Here is a 26,124-nt window from a genome sequence, read left to right as displayed (position 1 = left end):
GAATTGAAAAAAAAAAAATTCAGATATTGTAGTTTTTATAAAAACTTTCCAATACAAACGTATGGATAGTAAGTTTTTTGGGGTCAATTTTCTGAAAAAAAAAACAAACATAAAAAATCTATCTTCTTAATTTTTTGACTTAGAGACCTCAAACTTTTAGAAAATATTCCTTTTATATTTTAAAAAACTTTTAATAATGGAGTTTTAGAAAAATTAAAAAGCAAATTTTTTAGATATAAAAACAAAAAAAGGTTGTTTTGTTACGCTATAAAGATTTGACTGTAAAAGTTTAAAGAAGATTGTTTGAAAAATGTATGAAGAGATAGATTTTAATGAAATAGTCTTATTTTACTGTTTTAGTTTTCCCTTCTTATATGGAATCTATTTTACAGCCCAACTTAGAAGGCTCATATTTCAAAATTAGTTTGAGATTTTTAAAATGGTTAAAAGCAACTTGAAGCCTAGTCAAAAATCTGTAAAATAGGATCAACTTGTAAAAATCATGGCAAATCCCCCTATGGCTTTAATAGTGACATGTTTTGGCACTTTTAAATTTGTTATTACTTTTCTTATTAACTCAGTCTGACTCAGACTAGTTTAATGTAATGCAAGCAATTTTTTACTTTTAAAAAAGACAACCCTGAGATTAAAATCTGATTGTGATTTTATTTAATAATAAAGTACTTTTTGTCTTGGTAATTTTATTGTTCTATAAATACGTAATAAACTCACTAGCATTTAATCCTCATAACTGAAACGTTACTTTGAGTTTTGTTAAGGGCATAAGTATGATTAATTTACATATAAAATTATAGTGTCTAAATAAGTTACTAAGCTGTTTCTAATTGTTTACAGGGTTGCTTCACACTTATGGTAATCAAAAAAGCTCAGAATATTTTGAAATTAAAGTTAATCTCAGCATAACTCTGGATAACTCAGGATGTTTGACTTTTTTAAAAAACCTCAGGATGAATCAAAACAGTTTTAATTTTTTATAAAAATTTCAGGATAGTTGTAGGATTTTAAAAAAACCTAAGGGCAGATATTTTTTTTAGTTTTAGAATGAGGTTTAGTTGATTCAAAGGGTTGATCATACCAATTTGATCATCAGACCACAAGCTTTCAGTAGACTAAAACTGGTTTTGTCCTGGTTAGGACTCATCAGTCAGTCACAATCTAAAAATATTTGTATATAGAAGACTGCAAGTTTTTCAGTTGTGGCTGACTTTTTAGTCCTAATCAGGACGAAACCGGTCTCAATCTACCAAAAGCTTGTGTTCTGATGATCAAATTGGTATGATCAACTCTTTTGTTAAACTTGGGCTTGTCTCACGGCATACAAAAGTCCGGGCTTCTGCTTTGCTGACTTTTGCCAATTTTTTTGTTTAGTTGATCCAGTTTCATTAATTGTTATTTTATATACCTAATCTTGTTCAAGAACATGGTTTTTATTGGTTTCAAAATGCTAAAAATATGTTTAACTTATCGGCTAGCTGTTCACTGTTTTTAGAAATACAATAGCTTTTGTTCCAAATCTAAAACTATTATTTAGCATGTTTTGAGTTTATTTATGCAAGTACTTTATGTGGTAAGACATTATTCAATTAAATGTTAAAAAAATATTCTCATTTATATAAAGTTAACTAACATCATAGTTATTATCAAATATATGGATATTCAAATATCCACAAATTAAAAAAAAATCATAATTTGTTTAAATTTTTAAGCTTCAAACTTTGAAACAGTATTTCTCATAAGTTTAGTGAACATCTAATGCAGAAGCATACACATACAGCCTTCCTTCTAACTATTAAGAAGAAAAATGAATACGAGGTATTAAGTAGTTTGTGCCAGAGGCAATTTTTTTATAATTAAAAAAATACTAAGAATGACTCACAACAGCTTTGCTTTTGGTCACTCAATGCAGTATTTTTGATTCAAAAAATGGCACCCTGTGTTCAGTAAAATTCAAAATACAATTTGAGATATATGTGATCAAAGTTTTATATGTTCATTAGTAAATACAAACTAAAAAAAAATATTCACTAAAAATATATCTCTGTTGAAATTAAAATATTAAAAAATTTGTCTTAACTTTATAAAAATAAAAAGATATGTCTGAAGAAATGTTTTAAATATTTAATTTTATACTAAATCTTGTTTTCATTTTCAAAAATAAAGAAACTTTTTTTTTTTTGGTTTTAGTATTTTATTTTAGTAATAAAGTTTTAATTTATTAATTTTTTATAATGGTGATTAAGTACATTTATCTTGATAATGCAAAGAACACCTAAAAATTTTGGTTTCTAGCTCAAAAAAAAAAAAAACTACACATATTATAAATTTTATGTTTTCTAGAATATTGATATTAAAAAGTTTCCATTCATAGGTTTATATTAAAACATTATAAAATAATGATAATATCTCAAAGCATAATTAAAACTTTTGTATTTTATAAAAAGTGACTTATTTTATAAGTGATAAATTTTAATTTAAGAAGCAATGTTAGTTAAATATAGTTAAGAAATTTAATCCATCTAAAAATGAATCTCAAACTATTTTTTTGATTTAAATTTTTAGTGTTTTATTAACTCATATTATAAATATTTTTTACTTTTATGTATTTAAGCTAATTAACATTTTTTCAAATTTCATAGTGTTTAATGATATTTTTTTCCATTTTCTCATAAACTCAAACTAACACATGTTAAGTTGACATAACGGTTGTACTCAGGGTAGGTTTTGATCACTCATTTAGACTTTTTTGTCTTGAAGATTAGCGATCCTGTGTTTGTTTGACTTTTAGTAAGATGTATGTATATGTTGAAAATGGTTGTCACATACTTTGACCACTCAAAATAGTTTAGATTTTTCCCTTAATTAGCTAGTCTTTATAAACTGTGTTTTTTTATAACTTTTGTATACAAATGTGATACTTTTCTTCTTTTTTTAATAATTGCTTAGATTAAATGGGTAATTAGATGTATTTCTATAGTTTTTTGGTTTTGAAACTTAAGAATTTTTTTTCAAATATTTAATTCTGAGTTACCAAAAAACCTAGAGTTTGACAGTTTAGGCAAAAATGATGTGGAAAGAACTAGATTTTGAGAAATTAAAAAACAAGTCTAACTAGGAATTTTAAATACTTTTTACATGTTAAGTAATAAAATTTAGGGGTGCTGTCTAATTTGCACGAGCGTACAAAATTCACAAAAGTACTAAAAAACATGAAGATACTTTTGCACAAAGGGTCACTTTTGCATGAGCAGACAATTTTGCACAGAGATATTTTTGCACAGGTTAATTTATTTATTTTTTTAATTTTTGTATTATTTTTTATTATTTTTTTCATTTAGTGTTTTTTTACTATCACTGTCACCCCTAACCCTTACCTATGTTGCTGTTATTTATTTTAGTTTAATTTTTTCTTTTTTTTTTTATAAATTTTTTTCTTATATTGTTTGTGTATTTTTTACCATCACTGTTACCCCTAACCCTTACCCTCGACTGGTGGCTTTTTTTTTAAATAATAATATTTTTTTACAATAATTGTAATTAGTTACTTTCCTGTTTTAATTTTACATTCACTGTTACCCCTAACCCTTACCTTCTGTCAGTAACTTTTTATTTATTTAATTAATTTATTTTTAGATTTTTTTCTGTTTTATTAATTTTTATTTTTTTTGTATTTTTACTCTTGTGAAAAAATGTAACTTGTGCAAAATTGACTCTTGGTGCAAAATTGTCTTTGTGCAAATTTGTTCCCTCCTGCAATTTTGTGCCCTTGTGCAAATTTGGGTTTGTGCAAATTTGGATTTGTGCAATTTGGCTATGTGTAATTTTGTGTACTCTGCAATTTTATTCTTGTGCAATTTAGTCCCCTTGTGCAATTTTGTCTTCGTGCAATTTAGACCTGTTCCCAAAATTTAGATAACGTATTAAAAATATAATATAAACAATAATTTATTTTTTTCTTAATTACATATTTTAAAATAAAAAGCATATTTAAAGTAGCATTACAGTATCTTTTCAGTATTTTAATATTGTTTAAGGCAGTTTTTTACCTCAAATTTAAATTTATGCTAAAAATAGACTAAAAAACTTGTACCTTCAAAAACCTTGAAGAAATTCAGAAAACCTAAAAAGTTTCAAAAATCCTTTAGCAGGGTTACCACACCCTCAGGAAAACTCAGGATATTTTAAAGTTCTAGAAAATCTCAGGGTAACTCGGGATACTTTGAATTATTTTTTTCATACTCAGGATGACTTAGGGCAGTTTTAATTTTCAATAAAAATCTCAGAATAGTGTTAAGACTTTTCAAAAATCTCATGGCATATTTTTCTAGGTCTAGAATAAGGTTTATTTGATCCAGTTTCATTATTTTGTTATTTTATATACCCAATATTGTTCAATAACATGTTTTTTATTAATCTATAAATACTAAATTTAAAATTTTATAGCATTGTGGCCAGTTCTTCATTATTCTTAAAAATAACTTTATAGGTTTTATTTTTAATAAGAAATTAATATTTATCATAATTTTAGTTTGTTTATGCAAGTGAGGAATTTATGTGGTAAGATACATAAAATAAAATTTATGTATTATCTTTGGTCAATTTAAATGTCAAAATAAAAATCAAACTATTTTCTATGATGTATATATAAAGTTAACTAAAATGGTTACATAAAATAACCCACAAATTTTATTTTAAAATCTTAATCAATTAAAACTTTTAATGCGTAATCACAGGGTTAACACTTTACCTGGAAAAACCTGGAATTTGACAATTTAGGCAAAAAAAAAACTTGAATTTGAGAAATTTTGAAAAAAATGTGGAAAAACAATTTTCACATGTTCAGTAATAAAATTTCAATTTGACTCTAAAGATCTACCATATAAATAAAAAAATCTGTCATCATCAAAATGTTTTTTTTTATTGAAATCATATTTAAAGTAGCTTTACAGTATCTTTTCAATGTTTTTATACTATTTAACACAATTTCTTACCTTTAACTTAACTTTAAACTAAAAATAGACCCAGAAATGTGTACCCCCTATGCCCTTAATTGATTATGTTTTTGTTACCATGCCACAGGCTTTTTATAAACTCAAGTTAATTTTCTGCTTTGTTAAAAAAAATTTTAATAGTGTATGCTTTTTTAAATATTACAGATACCTTCTATTTACCTAATTTACCCTAGTTAGGCTAGTTTATTTTTTGCAATCTTGTATGAGATATACACAGAATATTTGGTTGAATATAGTTAACAAAAGGAACTAAAAAACCAAAAAAGTTATTACTAACAACTTAGGATGTAGTTAAGAAGTTTTTCTTAAGCTGCATTTTTTCTTCTCTAAGCAATGTTTGTAGCTTCAAAAAATGTCACTTTTTGATCTATGTAAGTTTTAATAATTTTCATTGCTATAGCATTATTTGTTTTTGAAACTTAGAAGGTACTGAAAATTTGTTTGTATTAAATAAACTAACCTTAATTAAGCTAATTAGTATTTTAAAGTTAAGAAAGTATAAATTGTTTCTATCAATTAGACAATTTCAGATTGAGAGTTTTATTCAACACGGTGTTTCATGTAAAGCAATGATCTTAACTCTATATATATATATATATATAGCTTTGTTTATCTTACTTTATAGAGTTTTTAATCGTGATCATTGCTTTGCATGAAACACAGTGTTGAATAAAACTCTCAATCTGAAATTTTCTAAATAAAGTTAATTTGTTCCTTTCTAGTTGAGCTCTTTATTGGGATTATAACTCAATATAAAGTTATTACAATTAAATTGTTTCTATACATATATTAAGCAGTCACTGACATCACAGACGTAGTGCTTAATGTACAATAATCAAGTAGAGTCTATGCTTAAAGGTTTAGACATATATTTTTGGGAAACAAGAGTCAAACTAAAGATAACTTTTGTTCTAATTATGAAAAAGTAATACAAAAATAAGTTTTGTTCAAAACAAGGTTTGCTTTTTGTATAACGTTATAATAGTGCTTACTATAGTATGTATATTTAAAGTCATAGTTTTAAATTGTAAAAAATCATCTTGTCTGTTTAATTTTTAGTTGATTTCAAAATTAATAATTACATTAAGTGTGCTAAACTAATTAGTTTTTTAGTTGTGGTAACAGATTAGAATTTTTATAGAGTTTATCAAAAAATTTTATGGTAAAGTAAATGAGCTTTACATTACAAGTCTGTGAGCATAAAATTAGTGACTTTTGGCTCTAGCAAAAAAATATTCAAAAATAACCTATATATTTTTACAAAATTTTACATAAGTATGTTTAAATTCATTAAGTTTTAGGATAAAGTTTTAGGACCATGTATTTGGGATAAAATGTGTTGAGCAATTTATAGATAATTTTTCAAGTAATTTTAATAGCTACTTTTGAGCACTAGAAACTTAATTGATTAATTTTAAAAGATGTATATTTTTCTATATTATTTTTAGATATACAAGATAGTTCATTTTGAAAAGTTTAAAAAACTTTTATCAAGTTATGCCCCTGCTACCAAGATCAAACTTCCAGCACAATAAATACATCATTAAATTACCTGTCCTCCACTTCTACTTTGAACCCTGTGTCAAAAGTGGAGAGAACTTTGGCTTGTCCAAACTAAGATTAAAACTGTGAAAAATTATTAAAGTGTTAATTATGTGACTAGTAACTGTATTGATTAATAAGATTTTTTTTTAGTTTATCATTACATTAAAGAGAACTTTCTTCTAAAAATTTAGACCGGGTATTGATAAAAATTGGTTTTAGTTCCTGTGAAATTTGTAAGAAACACTTAAACTTGTTTTAATATTTTTTATTACAACTATATTTTAATAGCTAGCTCAGGTTGGCTTGGTAATTTTATAACGTTTTACAAATACCATTAGAAAATTTGGATCTTTTAATATAGAAAATTTAAAGTTTTATATTTTGATTTTTTGTTGATTATCAGTAAAAACTTTTTTAGCCAATTTTTTGTTAAAAATATTGTTTTACGATTATATGTTTATACTGTTTTAAAGAAAGTAAATGCAGAATAAATCATTAAAAATAAAAAACTCCAAGTTTTAAAAAACAAATATTGTAATTTGTACAAAATATAAGGTTTGTTATAAAAGTAATAACATGATGCAGGTTTAACTGAGACTACTTTATCAGATTAAAACAGATTAGATATTTTTCTTTAAGTCTAAATACATAAAAGTGTAAATACATAAAAGTAATACATAAATACACTCCCAGACAAACTCAGGTTAGTTTTAAGAATTAACTCCACCTAGTTTTTTGTTACAACCCAAATTAACTTGATTGTATCTTGTTTTTATCAATTTCATATATTTTACTTAGTTTAAGTTCTACTATCAAGTTATGGTAGTTTTTTGGTGTTGATACAAATTATGAAGTAAAAATTTTTGCTTTATCGATCTTTTGCTCTTTAATACAAGGTTTTGAATTTTTGTTTGCATGCTTAATTAAGGTTTGTTATAATAATACAAAGTGATAACAATGCAAACTTATATAAAAATGCTTATACTTCAGTCATATTCTTAGTAACATAAAATTAAGTTCAGGTAAGTTGAATTGGTAATAAATTGTTAAGGCACACATTTTCAAAAGTACTTTAATAATTTTAAATATTCAGAAAAATTTTTAGCAATTGAAGTAAGTGTTTCTTATCAAAAGGTAAGACTCTGATTTATTTACAAATGAAAAGTTTTGACTTTAATTTTTATTGAAATCTTTATAAAAAAAGCTTTTTATTTGCGCGCAAGAATTAATTTTGATGCATTAAAAATGCCCTTATTTTTTTTTTTAATAAATTAAAAAATAATAATTAATAATTTTACCTGGAAGTTTATTTTTTTTAAAATTATAACCTAAGTTATATATATATTTTTTCTCAATTAAGTGTGATATTTATCACAAATTTTTGTTGAAAAAATTCAATTTAAAATGTAAAGTTTTATCTTATTCTTTTATAACTTTAAATTAGTATCTTTGTTATATAGTAAGCTGAGCAAAATGAATTTAGAGTAAAACATAACCAGATACTAATATAATTGATAGATGTTGTTTTAAATAACTATACATATAGCTATATGCATTTAAAAGACACTTAAATGATACTATAAATAAAAAGTCATAAAAAGCAATTTCTAGAGCTATGAATTTTAACATTTACTGAAGACTATAAAGTTAAAGGATAAAATATAAAAAAGATAGAATTCAAGGATAAAAACAGCTAATTATTGGAAGCTCAAGCTTCTTAAGTATTACATGACAAATAGACAAAAAAATAGTAAAATCCCCTTGAGTTGTGCAAACTCAATCTTGTCGTTTCAAATTATTGAAATTATTTTCACAGGTTGTTTGTAATAATAAAAATGGCTCGCATAAGATACAGCAACAGCTCGCGACAGCCCATCATCGAGGACTACCCTCCAGCTCAGTCGCCCCATCTCGGCATTGCAACTGAGATGTACAACGACAGGGGATACGCCCGGAACATTGTCAACTCCCAGTCGGAGTACTACAGGGGCTTGTCCAACAGCCTGCAGTCGCAGGAAAGGAAGCTGTTCGACTACCAGGCGGACTACCCAAGGAGCGACGTGTGCTACATGTGCGGCAAGGTGGGCCACTGGGCCAAGAACTGCCCCAACAACGAGAACGCTGTGCAGAGGGGCAATGGTAGAGGCGGATACCGCGGGAGGGGCCGTGGAGGGAAGAACGGTGCTTTTAACACCAGGGGCAAAGAAGGTGCGTCCTGTACTTTTTATGGTTTTGAATATTTAGGTTTTAAAATATTTTATTTTACCAAGTATTTGTACAAGCCTTAAACATACTTTGAATAAAATTTTAATTCGTCACTATCTATAATTAATTTTCTGAAATTTGTTGTCTGCTATTGTAAGTTAACAACTTTTACATGTTCAATTTCTAGTAATAATATAAGTTAGAATTTATAAAAAAATAAATTGATTGGATAAAATTATTTAAGACAATTTGAGTTAAATTATATGTTATGTTTTTTTAATATAGTTAAGTACATATTCGATTTGATTTTTATATATAATATAGTGGTTCTTAGTTATTATAAAGTTGAACATAATCTAATTTTTGTAACAAAGACTACTTATTATATACTTATCACTGCTGTGATAATTGATTTGCACTCAATTTATTTTTTGTACACATGATAGAAGATACTAGTTCTGGCCGAAAGAAGCTAAAATCAAAAAGAGGAAAGACAAGTAAGATTCAGAATCCAAGTTTGATAAATAACCTAGCAATGATGATATGAAGTGTTTTGTTAAAAACGAAAATAAAAATGTATTAAATGGGCGTTGCGTGTGTTGGAGCAAAATACTGATGTTCCACCTGAAAAAATAAAAAATAAATATTGTACTAATATAAAATTGTTAAAATAATTTTTTTTATTATGAACTTATGTTAACAAACGATTTATTGTAATTGTTTTTTTTTCATCATAATAAGTTGGTTTTAAAAAATACAAAATTCAGTGGTTTTTCAACCGCACCCCTAACAACAGTATGACACGTCTTCTCTATTAGTAGCATTAAAAATTATATTTAAAATATTCAGAAAACATCACTGTTTAATATTTTTAGATAAGTGCTACAAGTGCGGAAAGCCTGGTCATTTTGCAAGAGAATGTCATTGTAAGTCATTGTGTTTGTGTATTATTTATTTACACTCAAGGTAAAAAAAAAGTAGTTTGTTATTGAAGTTTTTTACTTTGATGTTCTTTAAATATCTTATAATTGTAACAAAAAGCTTTAATTTATGTAAAATCTAATTTTTTTTTACTAAAAATGAAACCAAACAATCTTTTTTCACTCAACAGCAGTTGACGGTAACAAAGCGGCAACTGGCCAGGGCCACTTCGCCAACTCTTACGTGAGGAGGGGAGACTACTGCTACAGGTGCGGTCAGCCGGGGCACATGGCCAGGGACTGCGTGTCGGACACCAACGGTTCGTTTGATCTGTTTGTAATAATTGTATAAGGTGTCACATTACGACTCTTGATATTTACTGATCATGACTGGAATTAAAGTTGTGTCTGTTTGTCGCACTTGTTTTTACCAGCTGCTCTTCAATTTGGGCACAACAGTTCAATGAAAGCATTTTGTTTAGTTGGGATTTTTAAGCTTTCATTGCATTTTCAAAGACTTCTTTGTTACCAACCTTCATACTTATATAACCAATTTTTCGAAAACTGAATTAGTTCAGCTTCCTATTTGATTAATGACTAAATGTTTTTGAACTAATTGTTAGTCATTTAAAAAGATTAACTATCAAATAGTCCAATTTTTATTTTAAAACACCTTGGTTATATTTTTGATTAGACCTTAATTATGAAGAAATTTAAATAATAAGTAAGTTTGGACATGTTACTGATTAATAATTATGTTGAGTTATACTCATATGATATATTGTTTTCTTTTAAAACTTAAAACTTATGCTTAATCTTTACAAAAAAAAATCTGAATTAAATTAACATTGATACTTCTTTACTAAAACAAAATCGCAAAATTACCAACTGTTTAAATATGTTAATATAAAAATTTATCCAATTATGTACAAAATTTTTGATCAATTAACAATAAAGAAATGAATTTTTTTACAAAAGCTATTTTTATACATTTTAATATATTTTTTGTTGGAAAGTTCAAAGGGTGAAATCCTACTTTAAAGTTTAATTGAAGTTTTTATTTTCTATAAAACAGGGTTTTCAAAAAAAACCTGGAATCCTGGAAAAACCTGGAGTTTAACAATCTAGACTAAGAAATCTGGATTTGAGAACTTTTGGAACTTTGAACAAAAATCACTAAAAACCACGGAAAATTCTGGAATTTTAAATAACTTTTACATGTTAAGTAGTAAAATTTAGATTTGACACGAAAAATCTATGATATAGATAATTTTTTTTGTCATTGTCATATTTTTTAATTTTCTAAATATTTAAAAAAAGCTTTAAGATATCTTTTTAATGGCGTTATACTATATTTAACACAATTTTTTACTATAAATTTTATTTTTAACTAAAAATAGACCCTAAAACGTGAAATTTTAAAAACCTGGAAGAAACTTTGAAAACCTGGATAAAGTTTGCCAAAAATACTTGACAATCCTGATAAAAGTGAAGTACAGTTTAAACTTGAAATATCTTCTAAGAGTCAATATTATTTTTTTGTAATAAAATCCTATGTCCCCGTGAAACGAATGCTGAATGGCTGTAATTTCAATATATAATTTACAACTAAAAAAAACTTTATTCACTTTTCATATAATGTGTAACTGGTCATTTAAAAAGTTCTTTTAAGTTGGGAATTTATATTAAAGTTAGTTTCTTGAAACTTAGATTCAAGTTTGGTAACCTGCATGTTTTTAACTGTTTTTATGATTTTGTACATAACAAGTTTTAAATAAACTTGAGCAAATGTTTGAAAGTTTGATGAAAGCTATTAATTTGCTTGCTAATATTGACTTTTATCTAATTTTTAAAAAGTTCTCAGTGTTTTTTTAATACTTTTAACATATAGTTAAAATTCCTAGTACATCAGTAAAGTCAGTAGTGCTAGTAAGTTTTACTTGAAAATAAAAATCAGCATTCCCAAGTTAATTTAAAGATTCTAAAGTAATAGTCTTTAATATTTTTTAAGTTAACTAATTGTTATAGTAAATGTAGGAATAAAAATGTTTTTATAATTAATTATTATGTTGTGTATTACTTTTTGTCAATGTTGAAGTTGTTTTCAAACAGCTTGCTTTTTATAAAATACATTAAAAATATAATGTTGTATTAAAGCCAAGTATAAATAGCTTCAAAAAATTTTTTTTCTATGGTTTATCATTTCAAAATCTCAGTAAATTTTCTTTTATTAGACATATTCTTATTTTGACTTTGTGTTAAAATATTTTATTAATCAAAGAAGAACTGCTCTATTAAAATATTTATTTGAAATAGTATTACAAGCTTATTTGGGCTTGTCAACTGAGTTTAGAACTTAAAAATTAAACTTTTAATAATCATAGTATTCAAAATTTAGACTCAAGCTAAGAAAAATGAAAAAGAAAAGTTAAATGATAAAAATATTATAGAATACTTTTCCACCAAATTGAATATTTTTACAGTTGCTAATAGCTAAGGCACCATTTTAGTGACAGTATCTCTTTAGTTTTTTTTATTAATTTCAACAAAAAATATAAGTAACTTAATTCGTATGTAGTTGAACAAACGGTAAAGAACAATAAAAAACGTTGATTCATTAAACTAAGCCAGGGGTCGGCAAACTGCGGCCCGCGGGCCACATTAAAATTTTTATTCAACTAGTTTAATATACTAATATTTTCAAAAACACAAAAATAAAATTTTAGTGTTATATTTAAAGAATACTCTATCGCCAAATTTTTTTTGTTCAAAAAAATTATCTTTTAATATGTTTTTTAAAGCACATAAAAAAACGTTCCTTTTTGACCTGCCTTTCATACAAGATTTCTTTGTCAAGTGATAAATTTTAAATTAAATTTGAAAAAAAATTTTTGTTAAGTGAATAGCTTAAAAAAAAAGTTTAAATTATGACGTATGAATAAATTAAAATAAAAACAAAAGTTAGAGATTCAGTAATTAAAACTAAAGGTATGTTTATTAATAGACCTAACTTAAATACGCAAGTAGCATTAAATGGTAAAACAAAACAATTAACAATCTATTAATAAACATAATGACAAAGAAATCTTGTATGATTTTGAAAAGCTTTGTGTAATAAAATATAAAAAACAAAATGAATAATCTATTGATATTAAGTTGCAAATGGTGTATAAAATTATTTGTTTATAATATTTAAATTCGTAAAACATTAATTTCACTCTCAAATTTTTTTCTTTAGTTTCTTTCAATTATCACCACACGCGGCAGTACGCATAGTTGTTGAACCTAATTTTAAAGAATAACAGTAAAATAACTTCTGTTAATTAAAATCGTACACTAACTTGACTAGATAAACTTATACTGCCACCAATAAAACAGCATTTTAGTTATTTTCTTTATATTCATTTGTTAAGACCTCAACAATTCCACAGCTTGCTACAACTGCCACCAGGAGGGGCATTTGGCCAGGGACTGCCCGCAGGAAAGCGAGTGCTACAGGTGCGGCCAGCCGGGGCATTTGGCCAGGGACTGCTCGCAAGAAGAAGCGGATCAGAGGTGGACGGGCGGCAGGAGAGGCGCGATGCACAAGGAGTGCTACATCTGCAAGTCGACCGAGCACATACAGGCGCAGTGCCCGGAGGCGCAGTGTTACAGGTCGGTGGAGTTTTAATGTTTTTCATGATAGTTTGTTGCTTGTTTTGTGTTTAGTTTGTTTAAGTGTTATATTAGAGCAGGTTTACTAAAATAACAAATCAATACTTGTAAAATAAAGTAAAGTTTTAATAATTTAGAAGTTTTAGTTTAACTGTGGAATAGTTTTATTTTGTGTGTGCTTTTAAATCTTTCATGTTACACTCAATTTTTATATAAAATCGTATTTTTTTATAACTTTTTGAATATCATAGTAATGCTTAAGTTTTTATACACCTTAAAATATCTACTTTTCAAGAAATATAATTTCAGGGTGGCCACTAAATATATAAACCTGGAATTTTGAACAAAAATCGCCTAAAAAACCTAAATTTTTTAACAATTTTTACATGTCAGGTAGTAAAATTTCGTTAAAAAATGAAAAGTCTATCATATAGACAAAACGATTTTGTCAACATCAAAATTTTTTTTTGTTAAAAACATATTTAAAGTAACTACTCAATGTTGTTATACTACCTTACCCAGCTTTTAACCTTAAACTTAACTTTAAACTAAAAATAAGCCCAAAAACGTGTACTTTGAAAAACCTGGAAGAAATTACTCAAAAACCAGTGACCAACTTGTAATTGTGATGAAAGTTTTTTTTCTTATTAAATTTTTCAAATCTTAAATTTTCCTGACCTTCAATCTTTGCTACTAAGTATAAGTACATCAGTAGTAGCCCTCTTTTTAAAATATCATTTTATATTTGAATTTTTAACTACCAAGCTCCTTTAGATTTTTATTTTTTGCCTTTAAAATTTTTTCTTAAACCCATATTTTTTTGTTTTTTCTAATAACTTAAGTAATTTTGATGTTTTAATGTAGTGTGTATTTATGATAAAAAAATTAGAAGTTTGAAAATTCAAATTATGAACTAAAAATTAGTTTAAATAAGGTTTAAAAGTTTGTTATTGCAATTTGAACATACGTTGTAATAAAAAAAAAATCTTTATCGAAAATTTTGAATGTAATTTTTAAAGAAATGGTTTGTCATAAGTTTACTGTTTTTTTTTTGTTTTATAAAATGTTGTAATAAATCTGGGGTCAATAACAATTTTTTAAGTTATTTTATGCAATACCAAGTGTAAAAACATATGAATACTTTAAAAAAAAACGATTTGAGTTCATTTTATATGTTTTTTATCACTAAATTTAAGGTTAGCTTTTTTTAAATTTTTCTGCCTACCACCAAGCATAGAGAAGCTTTTACAGGTTAAAATAATAATTTTGGAAAAGTTCACTAACACTTGTAAAATTTATTAGTCAAACAATTTATTTTTCATTAGTTTTACTTCCCTTGATAACATCAAAAAGTCCTAAAACTTTTTTTAAAAGAAAAAATTTGCGTTTGAACTTATTATAATTACATTTTTAAAGATGATTTTCAAAAAGTTAAAACTGTTATTGCTAGGTTTATGCTAGATGTATTTTATGAAGTTTTAATTCATTTGAGTTTGTAGTGAATATATACAGGGTTCCCACTTTTCTAAAAATCCCTATAGCTCCCTATAAATTTGCAATGTTCTGAAAAATCCCTATAAAAATTGAAAAATATGTGAAAATTCCTATAAATTAAGTTTTTTTCTTTGCTTGGTGATTGAAATTTGTAAGCAAAAACGAATACACCGCATGGTGAAAAAACCCGTAAAAGAAGTTGAATACTTTTATAACTTAATAATTTAATTAGAATCATAATCTATGCAATCTCAGTACAAACTTGTGACTCTATGGCACCACCTAGCAGATAAACAAAATCCTTTTTTTATTATTAAACACAATTCATCTAAAGTTTGATTGCTTGACTAAAAATAGAGCTCAAAAACCCTTGAACTTTCGTAAATTTATTATTAAGACTGTGCTTATAAACGGTTAATGATACATATTACTGTATTTACCTTAAAAACATGTTTGTAACGTTTAAAATTCATTGTTTTTTATTTGATATTTTCCTAATAAACATGCTACATTTTATGGAATTCCCTACAATTCTCTTTTGAAATTTTAGTGGGACCCTGTATATATCACTTAGACTCTAAGTTGCCAAGCTTATTGTTTACAAACTAAAACCACAATTTAAAAAACTAAATCTTATTATTAATATTTGTTGTTTTCTCTTAAAATCTATCATGAAGCAGACACATCTAGTTACAGTGTAATCATTGATGATTTTAAGTCTTAGAGTGAAAAAACATCTCAAAATATCAAACGTTTTCATCATAGCAAAAAATAATTTAACGCAAAATTGAACACAACGAAATGAGTAACTTGCATCAGGTGTCAAAAAGAGGGCCACATAGCGAGGGACTGCCCGCTGCAGGACCTCTACAACCCGGAGATCCTGCGGAGGCCGAAGCAGGACAGCATGAAGCGGGAGGACAACAAGTCGTCTCTGTCGTGCGACGAGGACCGCAGCTCGGAGGACGGGGACCTGACCCAGGACGAAGACCTCTCCGACGTCAGCAGCGTCGGCAGCTTTGAAAGTAAAAACTTTGATTTTTTTTATAGTGTGAATAATGTTTTCAGACTCGAGCGCTGACTTTGAAGCGCAGTTATGATTTTTAATTGAATGTTAGGTCAAGTTAAATCTTGTTTGTCTTTCATCAATGCTTGTTTTATGATCATAAACAAGCAGCACATTTCAACCCGATGTTAAAAAAGGTTGTATTTCAATTGGTGACATAGGACATAAAAGTACAATGTTAATTTGTCTAACAATGTATTACCATGTTAAATGTACAATATTCCCTAATCACATTTTTATTTCAAGGAGAGCCCTCGAAGAGAACTTCTGATGACGTCACTTCGTCATCCGACGACGAAAGCGTTGCGGAGGGAGTTTCCCGAATCAGGCTGCGCGACCGCGACTCCTCCTCCGACGACGAAGAGTGATCATGACGTCACACATCAGGTGTTTCCCCCAGTTCAAAAATTTCATACAAATATTAGCAAGGTTGCGCAAAAGTTGAGTAGTGAGGCTGGTTGTTGTGAGACGCAATTTTTTTATCCGCCGGTGGTCGCTGTTTAATGAGCATTTTCTCCTTTTAACTTTGTATCTTCGCGTTGGTTCAAGGTGGTGATAGTTTGTTACGTGTGTATATACTTTTTTAGCTTTTTTTTCAATCATTGTTACGTCACGGACGAAAGAAAACGCTGGTTCAGTATCTCCTTTTGTAATTTTTGATATCTTATTTTTTTTTTATATAAGCGAGAAGCGTTTTTTTACTAGCGATGATTTGAGTGGTGTTTGTTACGTTATATAGATAAAGTTGGCGTTCGATTCTTTCTAATTATTTTGTTGTTGACCTTAAATTTTAAGTCTTAAAAAATATTTTCTTCCAAAGTTACCCGAGTCAGTTAGTTTAATAAGCCACTCCCAACGTATTCTTATCCTTTCTCGAGCTTTTTTTTATAGAAACTTCTCGATGTCATTTGACTGTTTTGACTGTGTTTCCGACTTGATAAATCGTCTTTAGTAGCCAACAAAATGTCTCTTCTCTTTTTTAGTTTGAAAATACAACGCATGTTTCTACATTGTCTCTATACGTAGTTGTCAGCACTGATACTTTTCTCTTTAGTTATATATATCGACTTTATATAGTTTTTTGTGCGTTCCTCACGTTAAATAAAAGCCAGCAACCGAATTAAGCTTGTTTGTTTTGTTGTACAGTTTTTAATTAAAATAATTTAATCTTTTTATAGTCTCTCAGTGAAGTGAATAATATACTAGAATATAAAAAAATTTAATGAAAGTTATTGTTTTTAAAAAAATCATACACAAACTGGCTTTATTAAGTAAGATAGAGTGTTAACTTTATAATTGAAAATAGTAATATGGGCATAATGAGTCTACTCTAGTCAACTGTCTTTAATTTAGATGTATAATATTCATAAGTATATGTTATCTGTATCATTTTAGTTTTTTATTTAATAGTTAACTCTTTTAAACTTCTACAAGTTCTAAAAACTTCTCCAAAACTACTATTCCTCTCGAAGTTTTTAAACAGCAGCTACTTAAAGAGCCAGGACAAAATAGTAAATTTTAGTGTTAAATAGTTAAAAAACTTGCTTTAAGTTTACTTTTTGGTTTCCAATAATAGTAGATTCATTTTCTACCCTTTTAATTTTTTTACAATAGTATTGAAGTTTGTGCATCTAGGTTATGTTTGATAACAATTCTTTATGTAGTTTTACACTGTAATGTAAAATTCAGGGTTGCCACTTTACCTGGAAAAACCTAGAATTTGACAATTTAGGCAAAAAAAAACCTGAAATTTTGAAAAAACCTGGAAAAACGTGAAATTTTGAATAAAAATCACTAAAAAACCTGGAATTTTAAACAATTTTTACATGTTTAGTAGTAAAATTTCGATTTGACACAAAAATTTTATCATAAGTATAATTTTTTTTGGTCATCATCAAATTTTTTTTATTCAAAAACACATTTTTAGTAGCTTTACCTTATCTTTTCAATGTTTTTATACTATTTAACACAATTTTTTACCATAAATTAACTTAAAACTAAAAATAGACCCAAAAATGTGTACTTTTAAAAGCTGGAGATAATTTTGAAAACCTCGAAAAATTTTTGAAAAAACGAGTGGCAACCCTGAAAATTGTAAAAATTATCTTTAGAAAGCACAACTAGAGTTGTCATTAGCTACTCTAAATAATTAATTTTCAAATAGTATGACTTCTTATTTTTCGATCGTAATGCGTCCAATTTAGAAGATCATAGAGCGGGAATGTGTACGTTTTAAATTCACTTGACTCATAGAAGATTCGTTTACAGAGGTCCTACTTTGAAAAAAAGTATAATTTACCAAAAGGCTGTGTTGCCAATTGACTTATAAGTCCCTGCTAATAGATTTAAGAAAACTTATTACACAATAACTTTTTAAGTAAACAGGTATTTTTTTTAATTTTTTAGGTGTTTTACAATTTTTGAAGGCGGCAATAAGTTGATAAACCAACGTAAAAACGTAAATTCTTCAGCACGCTGTTACATTCTTATATATATACGTTTGCATAATTTTTAAAAATCTATAAAACATTTGATGCAGCAGTAGAACACAAGCTGCGTATAAACTTGAAGACAAATAAAGTGTTACTTCCTTGGTTGACCAGGTTGAAAAATGGTTACTGAAGAAACATCAAAAAAGACTTTTTACTCTAAATATAACAACACTGTAGAAATCGTGTTTTTTGTAAATTAAATATTAACTAAGATAAAAGCATTCATCAATAAAACTTAGAAATAAACTATGTGTTTTAACTAAAGAATCAAGTTCTTTCTAACACACAGTTTTTTTAAACATTTAATTGACCTTATAATTTCACACTAAAAATGTGTTTCACTAACAGAAAATATACAGTAGTTTTTTTTTTAAATTAATTACAATATCAGTAATTCCATGTGTTGTAACTTGAAATATATTAAGTACAAAATGTAGTTTTATTATAATGTATTTATCAATATGTATTAAAATACACAGATTAAGCTTCATTTGTGTACTTTATTTTGAAATTGAAAACTAAAACAGGCCATTTTAAATGTTTTGATATTTGACTAATTTTTAATATTATATGAAAATTGTATTATTCTTGATCAACAATTTCGATCGTGTTTTCCAAAACATTTTTTAAAACGCCCTCATTGAAGATAAAAAGAAATAGCCCGCTCCAATAAGATTTCTCAAAAAAATACCCTTACATACAGCAACGACCTTTTAAATTCCTCCTTATTTTGATTTTTATCGTAAACTCCATAAGATTAAGAGTAAGTTTCAAATTATAGCTACTTTACCAGTTACGCCCTCAAATTGCTGCTTGTACCCCAAATGAGACTAATTAACCCACTTTGGGAAACCCTGATTTAGATTGTAGAAAAACTGTTGTAATAAAAAAAAACGTTTTTAGTGAAAAACTTGAAGATTAATAAAACGAGTAAAAATTATGACCAAAAATGTTTTTTTCTTTTCTGGTAAAATAATTTAATCGTAAAAATAGCTCTATCTTATCAAAAAAGCTTTATACCAACTTTTAAATTCAAGATATTTTTAACAAGCTCATTAAAAACACTGTATTTAATTTTATATGGATATTTAACCGGTAAGATTTCATGCAAAGTTGCATTAACTTAAATGTTGTTAAGTATTTTTGAACATTGTTGAAACGCAAGTTTAAAAGTTTCATGAATTTATGGTTTTAAGCTACTAAGAATCATATTCATGGACACCAAATTTGTTCTCTGAAATTTTTGTATACTTCAGTGTGCTGGCAAGCCGCCATTAACATACAAATGTCACAAAAAGTACTGATGTACAGTCTATATTTACAGTTAGTCTCAAAAATAGAATAAAGCTGTATAAGTTTTGATTTTATTTTGAAAATAGTTAGGGTTTTAATTTATAATGAAACTTTAAGATTAAAAAGGAAAAAAAAGTACCTAAAGAGAGTTCCATTTACTGCAAAAAGTACCTAAAACGTAAAAAATTGTTATTTTTGTATTAAGATACATATTTGAAAGCATAAAAATAAAATCATAATTTTCTGTGACTGGAAATTCAAAAATATTCTATATTGCTCGAGAAACACCAAATAGTTGTTGGAAAGAATAACAGTTTTTAAAATGAAAAGTATTATACATTTTTTTTCACATTAAAATAATTTAGACTTTTTTTAACTAACACTAAATTATAAAGAAAAAAAAAACTATAAAACGTGTTTGTTATAAGCTTTTAAGGTATATTCAAGCAGCTGCTCTAGATCTTAACTTCGACATCGTTTTAAGGATTTTTAAAGTAATTATTAAGCTACAAAAATTTACTACGTTTAGGCCTAGGTAACTATTAATATACAAAATCCAGAATAGAACCAAAAACTGTTTTTAAATGAAGAAACTCAGCTCTAAACAATTAAATTAAACACTTGGTTAAACTTTAAATAACTAAAGTAGTTTTTGGCCGCTTGACCCCTCTTTTCAACCTACTGTGTGTAGTGAACTATATTTATTTGAAAAAATAAATGTTTACACAATTATCTGGTTTATCTGGTTTTATATAAGATTTAAGTTATGATAATAATTAAAACAAACTAATTAAAATTTATATTTCTAAAGAGTACATATGTAGAAATCTAATAAAGGACTTATCAGATTTTATCAGTTATAACATCATTAAATATTAGAATAAGGTAATAGAGTAAAGTGAAACAAGTCATGTTTAAATTTAGAGAAAAATATCTGACAAGACTACTACTTGTTTTCATAAAAACAATATAAGGAAATTTCTGAAATAAAATCTTTAGTTTTGTTTTATACAAATCTTCATTTTTATAAACTAACTTAGTTTTTTGAAATAGAATAGAGTAGAACTTTGATACATATAAAACATTATTTCTTTTACTTATTAAAATGATCTTAAATTTACACAGGGGTCTAAAAATTGAGAAAATTATAAAATGAGACTAGGAATTACTAAATAAATGTAATTTTTTTTAAATACTCACTTAATTAAAGTTTTGGTTTACGTTCTTAATTACACTGACGCTTTTCAACTAGACAATATAACAAAAAAATACATTTATTCAGGAACGCATTTAATGCAAATTCTTAAAAATGGCTTATTTATTAAAAACTTTTAGGTTTTCAACATTTGTGTTATGCAGTTGCACAGTAAATTTGTTTTAGTGAAAATTTTTCAGCAAAAAAAAAAAAAAACTTGGCCCGCAATAAAATGAAACCGATCAAAAACTAAGAAATTAATGAAAGTTATGTTTAAGGTGTATTTAGTTAAAATGCTGTTTAAGAAACCAAATTTCAACCTAATGCAATAATTACAAATACTGCTTTCTTTTTTAGGTTGGTTTTTAGTTTTTTTAAAGAACCTGCTCAATTTTGATTAAAGAAAAAAACGACGCTTCGTTTTTCAGATATTGTTACAAAACATTATCAAACAAAAAACAATACTTTAAGAAAAAAGCAAAACAAGAGGCGTTATATATAAAAGTCTACTAGTTACAAAAAGCAAAGGTGAACAAGCAGTGAAAAAGTATAACAAAATTTTGTCGTGTTTTTCACGTTGTCAAAACAAATCAGCTTAAACGTGTGCAATTTGAGTTGATGTGTGTCTCGTCGATTGGTTTGGCTGATTCTGAAAAAATATTTATTTAATTTTTATTGAATTAAAAAAAAAGTCAACTGTCTTGTTTTGTTCCCTTTTCAAAGTTTACTATTGAAATTGGTGTGTATTGATGTATTGGTCAGCTAGAAACAAAAAAATCAGTTACAGTTATAAACATTTGCAGTTTGCGGTTAATTGAAGCAGGTGTGAGAAAGATTTTTTGTGTTGGCTTTTTATTCAAGTTTTTTCATTGAAATTTTCAATTAGAAACAACTTTCAAAACTCTAAGGTTAAGAACCACATTTAAAAACAACAAAGGTGTACCAACCTGTTGAAAGTGCAGGTAGTTAATGTTACTGGCACTTGCAGACCTTAGACCATTTAAATCGTGCTTACTCGATTTGACTTTGTTTGCAGATGGTCCAGCTTAAAAAAGCATGTTTTGTTCATTTGGGTTAAAAAATGCTTTGAAAAAATACAAAATTTAAAAGGTTTTTATGATGTATTAACTTCACGGCTCATAATCTTTTGTTCACTGTATTGTTCACTTTTTTCTAATAATTAAGCAAGTTATTTCCTATTATTAAACAAACGTACTTCTTTTAGCAATGATTGGACTCCAAGTTCGATTTATTTCATCAATGTTTATAATTTTGTTACTTCTGTTTTCTGTTGTGCATCCCGACATTGACTCTTTAGAAAACATTGCACTCTGCAATAAAATAGTTCTTTTTTAGAAAATTAAACATTTTTTGACGCTTTAATAAATTCTTTCACAACAATACAAATATGACTCAAATTTTCAGAACAATATATATAGAACTGTTGTATGTTGAAAAATATAAGAAAACCGCTGAAAAAGTTTGGTCTGAGGACCTGATGTGCGAAAGAACCTTTCGGTTATCGAATCATACACCACAAGTTGATGCCGTTAAATATAAGCAAAATGAAATTGATCAAAAATTTATCAACTCATATAGTTTGATATGTCATTAATTATAAAAATATCATAGATACAAACAATTGTTGATCAGAAACTATTTCGCTTACAATCAAACATTTTGTACGTAAAAAAGTCTTACATATCTTCTCGGTTTCGACTTGTCATATATGTTCTTCCTTCTGAGAACTTTGTCTGTTACGTCGCTCTTTCTAAGCTTGACAGCCTTTTCCAAGTTCTCTTTCAGGTTTTTGTTGTTAACATTGTAGTTTACGATTTTGTTCATTTTGTTTTCATGGCTAGTTTTTTTATTAGAATGCACATCAAAGTAAACACTTGGCTCCTCTTTTATTCTTTTGATCTAAAAATGTAAACTTGTATTAATTCAAGAAAAAAAAAAACAGTAAGCATTTTTTTTTAACTAAACTTCAAACTACTTATTTAAAAAAATTTTAAGTTGAAAAATATGTAGCCTTTTTTGTGATGAAAAATAGCTATTAGTTTTTGTATTTTTAAAAGCTTATTTGAAATACTCAGAACAAAAGCTTATGATTTGTAGCTCAACTAAAAGTTGACTTTAATAAAACTGAAATCAAACCAGTTTTTCACTATAAAGTTCGTAATTTTTTTTTTGAATAAACGAAAACTTCAAGTTCCATTTCAGCAACTAAAAAAGCTAATCACGCAAGAAAGTACTTTTTGTCTAAAAAGGTACTTTTTGTCGAAAAACCCACCTCTGCATTTTGAGCGCTCAGGTGTTTCCCCGCAAAAAGGAACTCTCCGAACTCGTGGTCCGTCTCCCCGACACTAGTGGTCGTCGCCGCGCTGTAAACGCTCGTGTCGTTTTTGATCGTAGAGCCCTCGCTGGTGACTTCGTGGCCGGTCAGCTCGATTGAGGTCAGTGACGTCATAGACTGGCTTCTCTGAAGCCGCTTGTGGTGCTGGTGAGCTGTATTTTTTTAAAATTTAGTATGTAAATTGGTTTAGTTCAGTAAGTTTTAAATATTTTTTGTTTGTTGGTTTTACGAAATAAGTTTACCTTACTAGAAATGAAATTACACAACAGTTTTTGGGTTAATAAAGCAGAAAGTGCAAACTGAAAGTAAAAAGTTTACAAGCTAAGAGTAGAAAAGAATAATAAAGTACAACGTTTTTTTGTTAAAAATTTGAAATTAACACTGTAAGTAGTAAAAGTAGTAACTCGTTTACATAAAAAACAAGTTTAAGTTGTTTTTGTTGTATAACATAACTTAATAAAAGATCTAGTGTGACAATTAGTTAAAGTCTAAAGTTATGAGAAAATAAAGGTTTTCATAATAACTTGTTTCAATTACGAGCAAACACTTTAGTTAATTCTGTCTTTTGTCCGATACAATAACAATCACAAGTAACAATTGGGTTTCTAATAAAAACTTGCTAAATATATTTCACAATGACTTTTGTTTAAAGTGAGATCAAAAGATTAGGCAAGTTTAGTTTGATTGTTTACTTTTCTTACAATTGTAAACTAAACTGAAACATTATTCCAGTAATGCTTTATTATTTTTACAAACTTATGTAAACTACTAAATTAAGCATTTAGTAGTTACTTAATAAGCAAAAACAAATTTGTGCTTTAATGCTAAAGTTATAAAATCTAATAGAACACTTGATTTTAGAAAAAAAACAAACAAACAATGTTTCGGCGGTTTTGTGAAGATTTTCCTGCAAATTTTTGTTAGCTGTTCATCTGTAAGTAAACAAACAGAACTATCGTTGTTAACCAACTTTGCATCTGTTGACTTGAAGCTTTCAGTTTTCAGTCTGTTCAAATGCATTTACTTGTATTTAGTTATTCTAGTAAGCATTTTTTAACCTGATGTCAAATAGAAGTTGTTACTGTAAGTTACTTTTATAGATAACAAGTAACTTTTGTTTTGAAGTTAATACTTTAAAAGCTTTAACAAACAAAATTTAAACATGTGAAACACATAATTAGCACAAAAGTAAACTAAGCAATCATATTTACTATTTAAAATCTCTTGTACACTATAGTTACCTTTTTTATCAAAAGAGTCGCTTTAACCTTAAAAATTTTTGAAAAGTAATACTATATATTTTAGAAATAATCGTTATAAAAATGCAAGCTATCGATAATTATCTTTAAAGTATATTTATTACGTTCACTTAATATTTAAAAAAAAACCTTATTTGCGAGAGTTAGAGTTTTTAATACTTTGATATTACAGTTTAAAGTTCTTAAAAGAATTATTGCCATTAAACCGCAAAAATATTAATTACCTGTTAACTGATGCCAAGTAATGAAAGGGGTCCTGATTAGCGGGAATCGTTTGTTCGGTCGTCAACAAGTTCACCGCGTTTTTCGCCTTTTTCAGCAATTTCAGTCCGATTTCGCAGTTTTCTGCCGTTCCGGTAACTTCGTTCATTTCGGTGGCGTTTGAAAGCTGCAGGTTTTTAATCAGCTGGTGAGACTCGTGCCGCAAAATCATGGCAAACTGAAAATGTTAAAACTAAATAACAAAGAGTAAATTTGTCTAAGTAAAAGTTTATTACCCTGTAGTTTAAGAGGTTTTGAATAAATTTAACCACATTTAAACATAAAAAAAAATTGTAAAACTGTGGTTGTTTGATTAGCAATTTATCAACTTTCAAACTTTAGGAGGGGTCTCGCTTAAAAGCGTTCGCAAACAAAAAGCAAAGTAGTAAAGCCATACTAAAGTTCGTTTACCCTGACTAGAACTTGCTCGGTGCTTCGTATTATTTCTTCCTCTTGACTTCTAAGTTTGCTTATCAAAACAGACTGCCTTTTTCTTGCCTGGTTGCGGTACAGCTTTAGCTGTTTTTCTGCAAAAAATAACACACGTTCCAATGTTTTCGATAGTTTTTTATGATATTAAAACTGAAGCTATGGAATATATACTTTTCTGTAGTTGAAAATTACCTTTTTTGTTGATCATATCGTTGCAGTTTCTGAGCGTGTACTGCAGCTGCTTGTTGTACTTGAACACCTTTTTCAACTGATGCTGTTTCTGATGCTTCGAAGAGCTCACTTTAGACGCCTGCTGCTTGCATTTTTCACAGTTCAAGCCGAGTTTAGCTTCTAAAGTTTGATAAAAGTTATGTTCGAAACCTATTTTTAAACGTTTAGATAAAATTTAAGTTATAAAGTATGTCTTAAAACTTTGTTGTAATTACATTATTATAGATTCACATAACAAAAAAAAAACACGACTTAATTAAGAACATATTTTATGCAGTTCAGTTTTATTCGAATTTAAAAGTAACCCCAAAAGTGCTAAAATATTTAGCATAACAAATTTTCATTTCAAAACTAAAATACTCGGTTAATTTCAAAGAAATATTAGCATTGAATTGATAAGTTTAAACATTATAAGCTCGCATTAAGGCAGAAATACTTTTTTATTTATCAATCATAAAATATCACTTTTGAATGTTTTTGAAAACACAGCGACTTTAAGTAACGACAAAGTTCATTCTAAAAAAACACGAATCGACAAACCGCCGTGGTGGTGACATTTCTCCCCATCCCCGCCCGAGACCTGCCACTCGTCGAAGAAGGCGGTCAGGTGCATGATGTCGGTCACTTGGTGGCGCCGGTGAGCGCTCTCGTCCACGTTCAGCCTCTCGAACATGTGGTCGTGCTCGGTGGC

General features: G+C 27.4%; 1 protein-coding gene across 1 annotated transcript; it reads left to right on the top strand.

The window, feature by feature from the left end:
* The first annotated feature begins 8,396 nt into the window (after nucleotides 1-8,396).
* On the top strand, nucleotides 8,397-17,021 carry LOC145842038 (uncharacterized). The gene is made up of 6 exons (XM_082949396.1): nucleotides 8,397-8,783; nucleotides 9,656-9,706; nucleotides 9,892-10,020; nucleotides 13,132-13,354; nucleotides 15,668-15,873; nucleotides 16,161-17,021. The coding sequence occupies exons 1-6, from the start codon at nucleotides 8,411-8,413 to the stop codon at nucleotides 16,280-16,282; spliced, it is 1,104 nt and encodes a 367-aa protein (XP_082805522.1). The 5' UTR covers nucleotides 8,397-8,410; the 3' UTR covers nucleotides 16,283-17,021.
* Nucleotides 17,022-26,124: the final 9,103 nt, after the last annotated feature.

The sequence above is a fragment of the Thalia democratica genome, chromosome 8 (genome assembly GCF_965202585.1).
Source record: "Thalia democratica chromosome 8, ktThaDemo2.hap1.1, whole genome shotgun sequence".
In the NCBI taxonomy this organism is placed as follows: Eukaryota; Metazoa; Chordata; class Thaliacea; order Salpida; family Salpidae; genus Thalia; species Thalia democratica.
The sequence above is the reverse complement of the archived record's forward strand: the minus strand, read 5'-3'. Positions and strand labels throughout refer to the sequence as shown.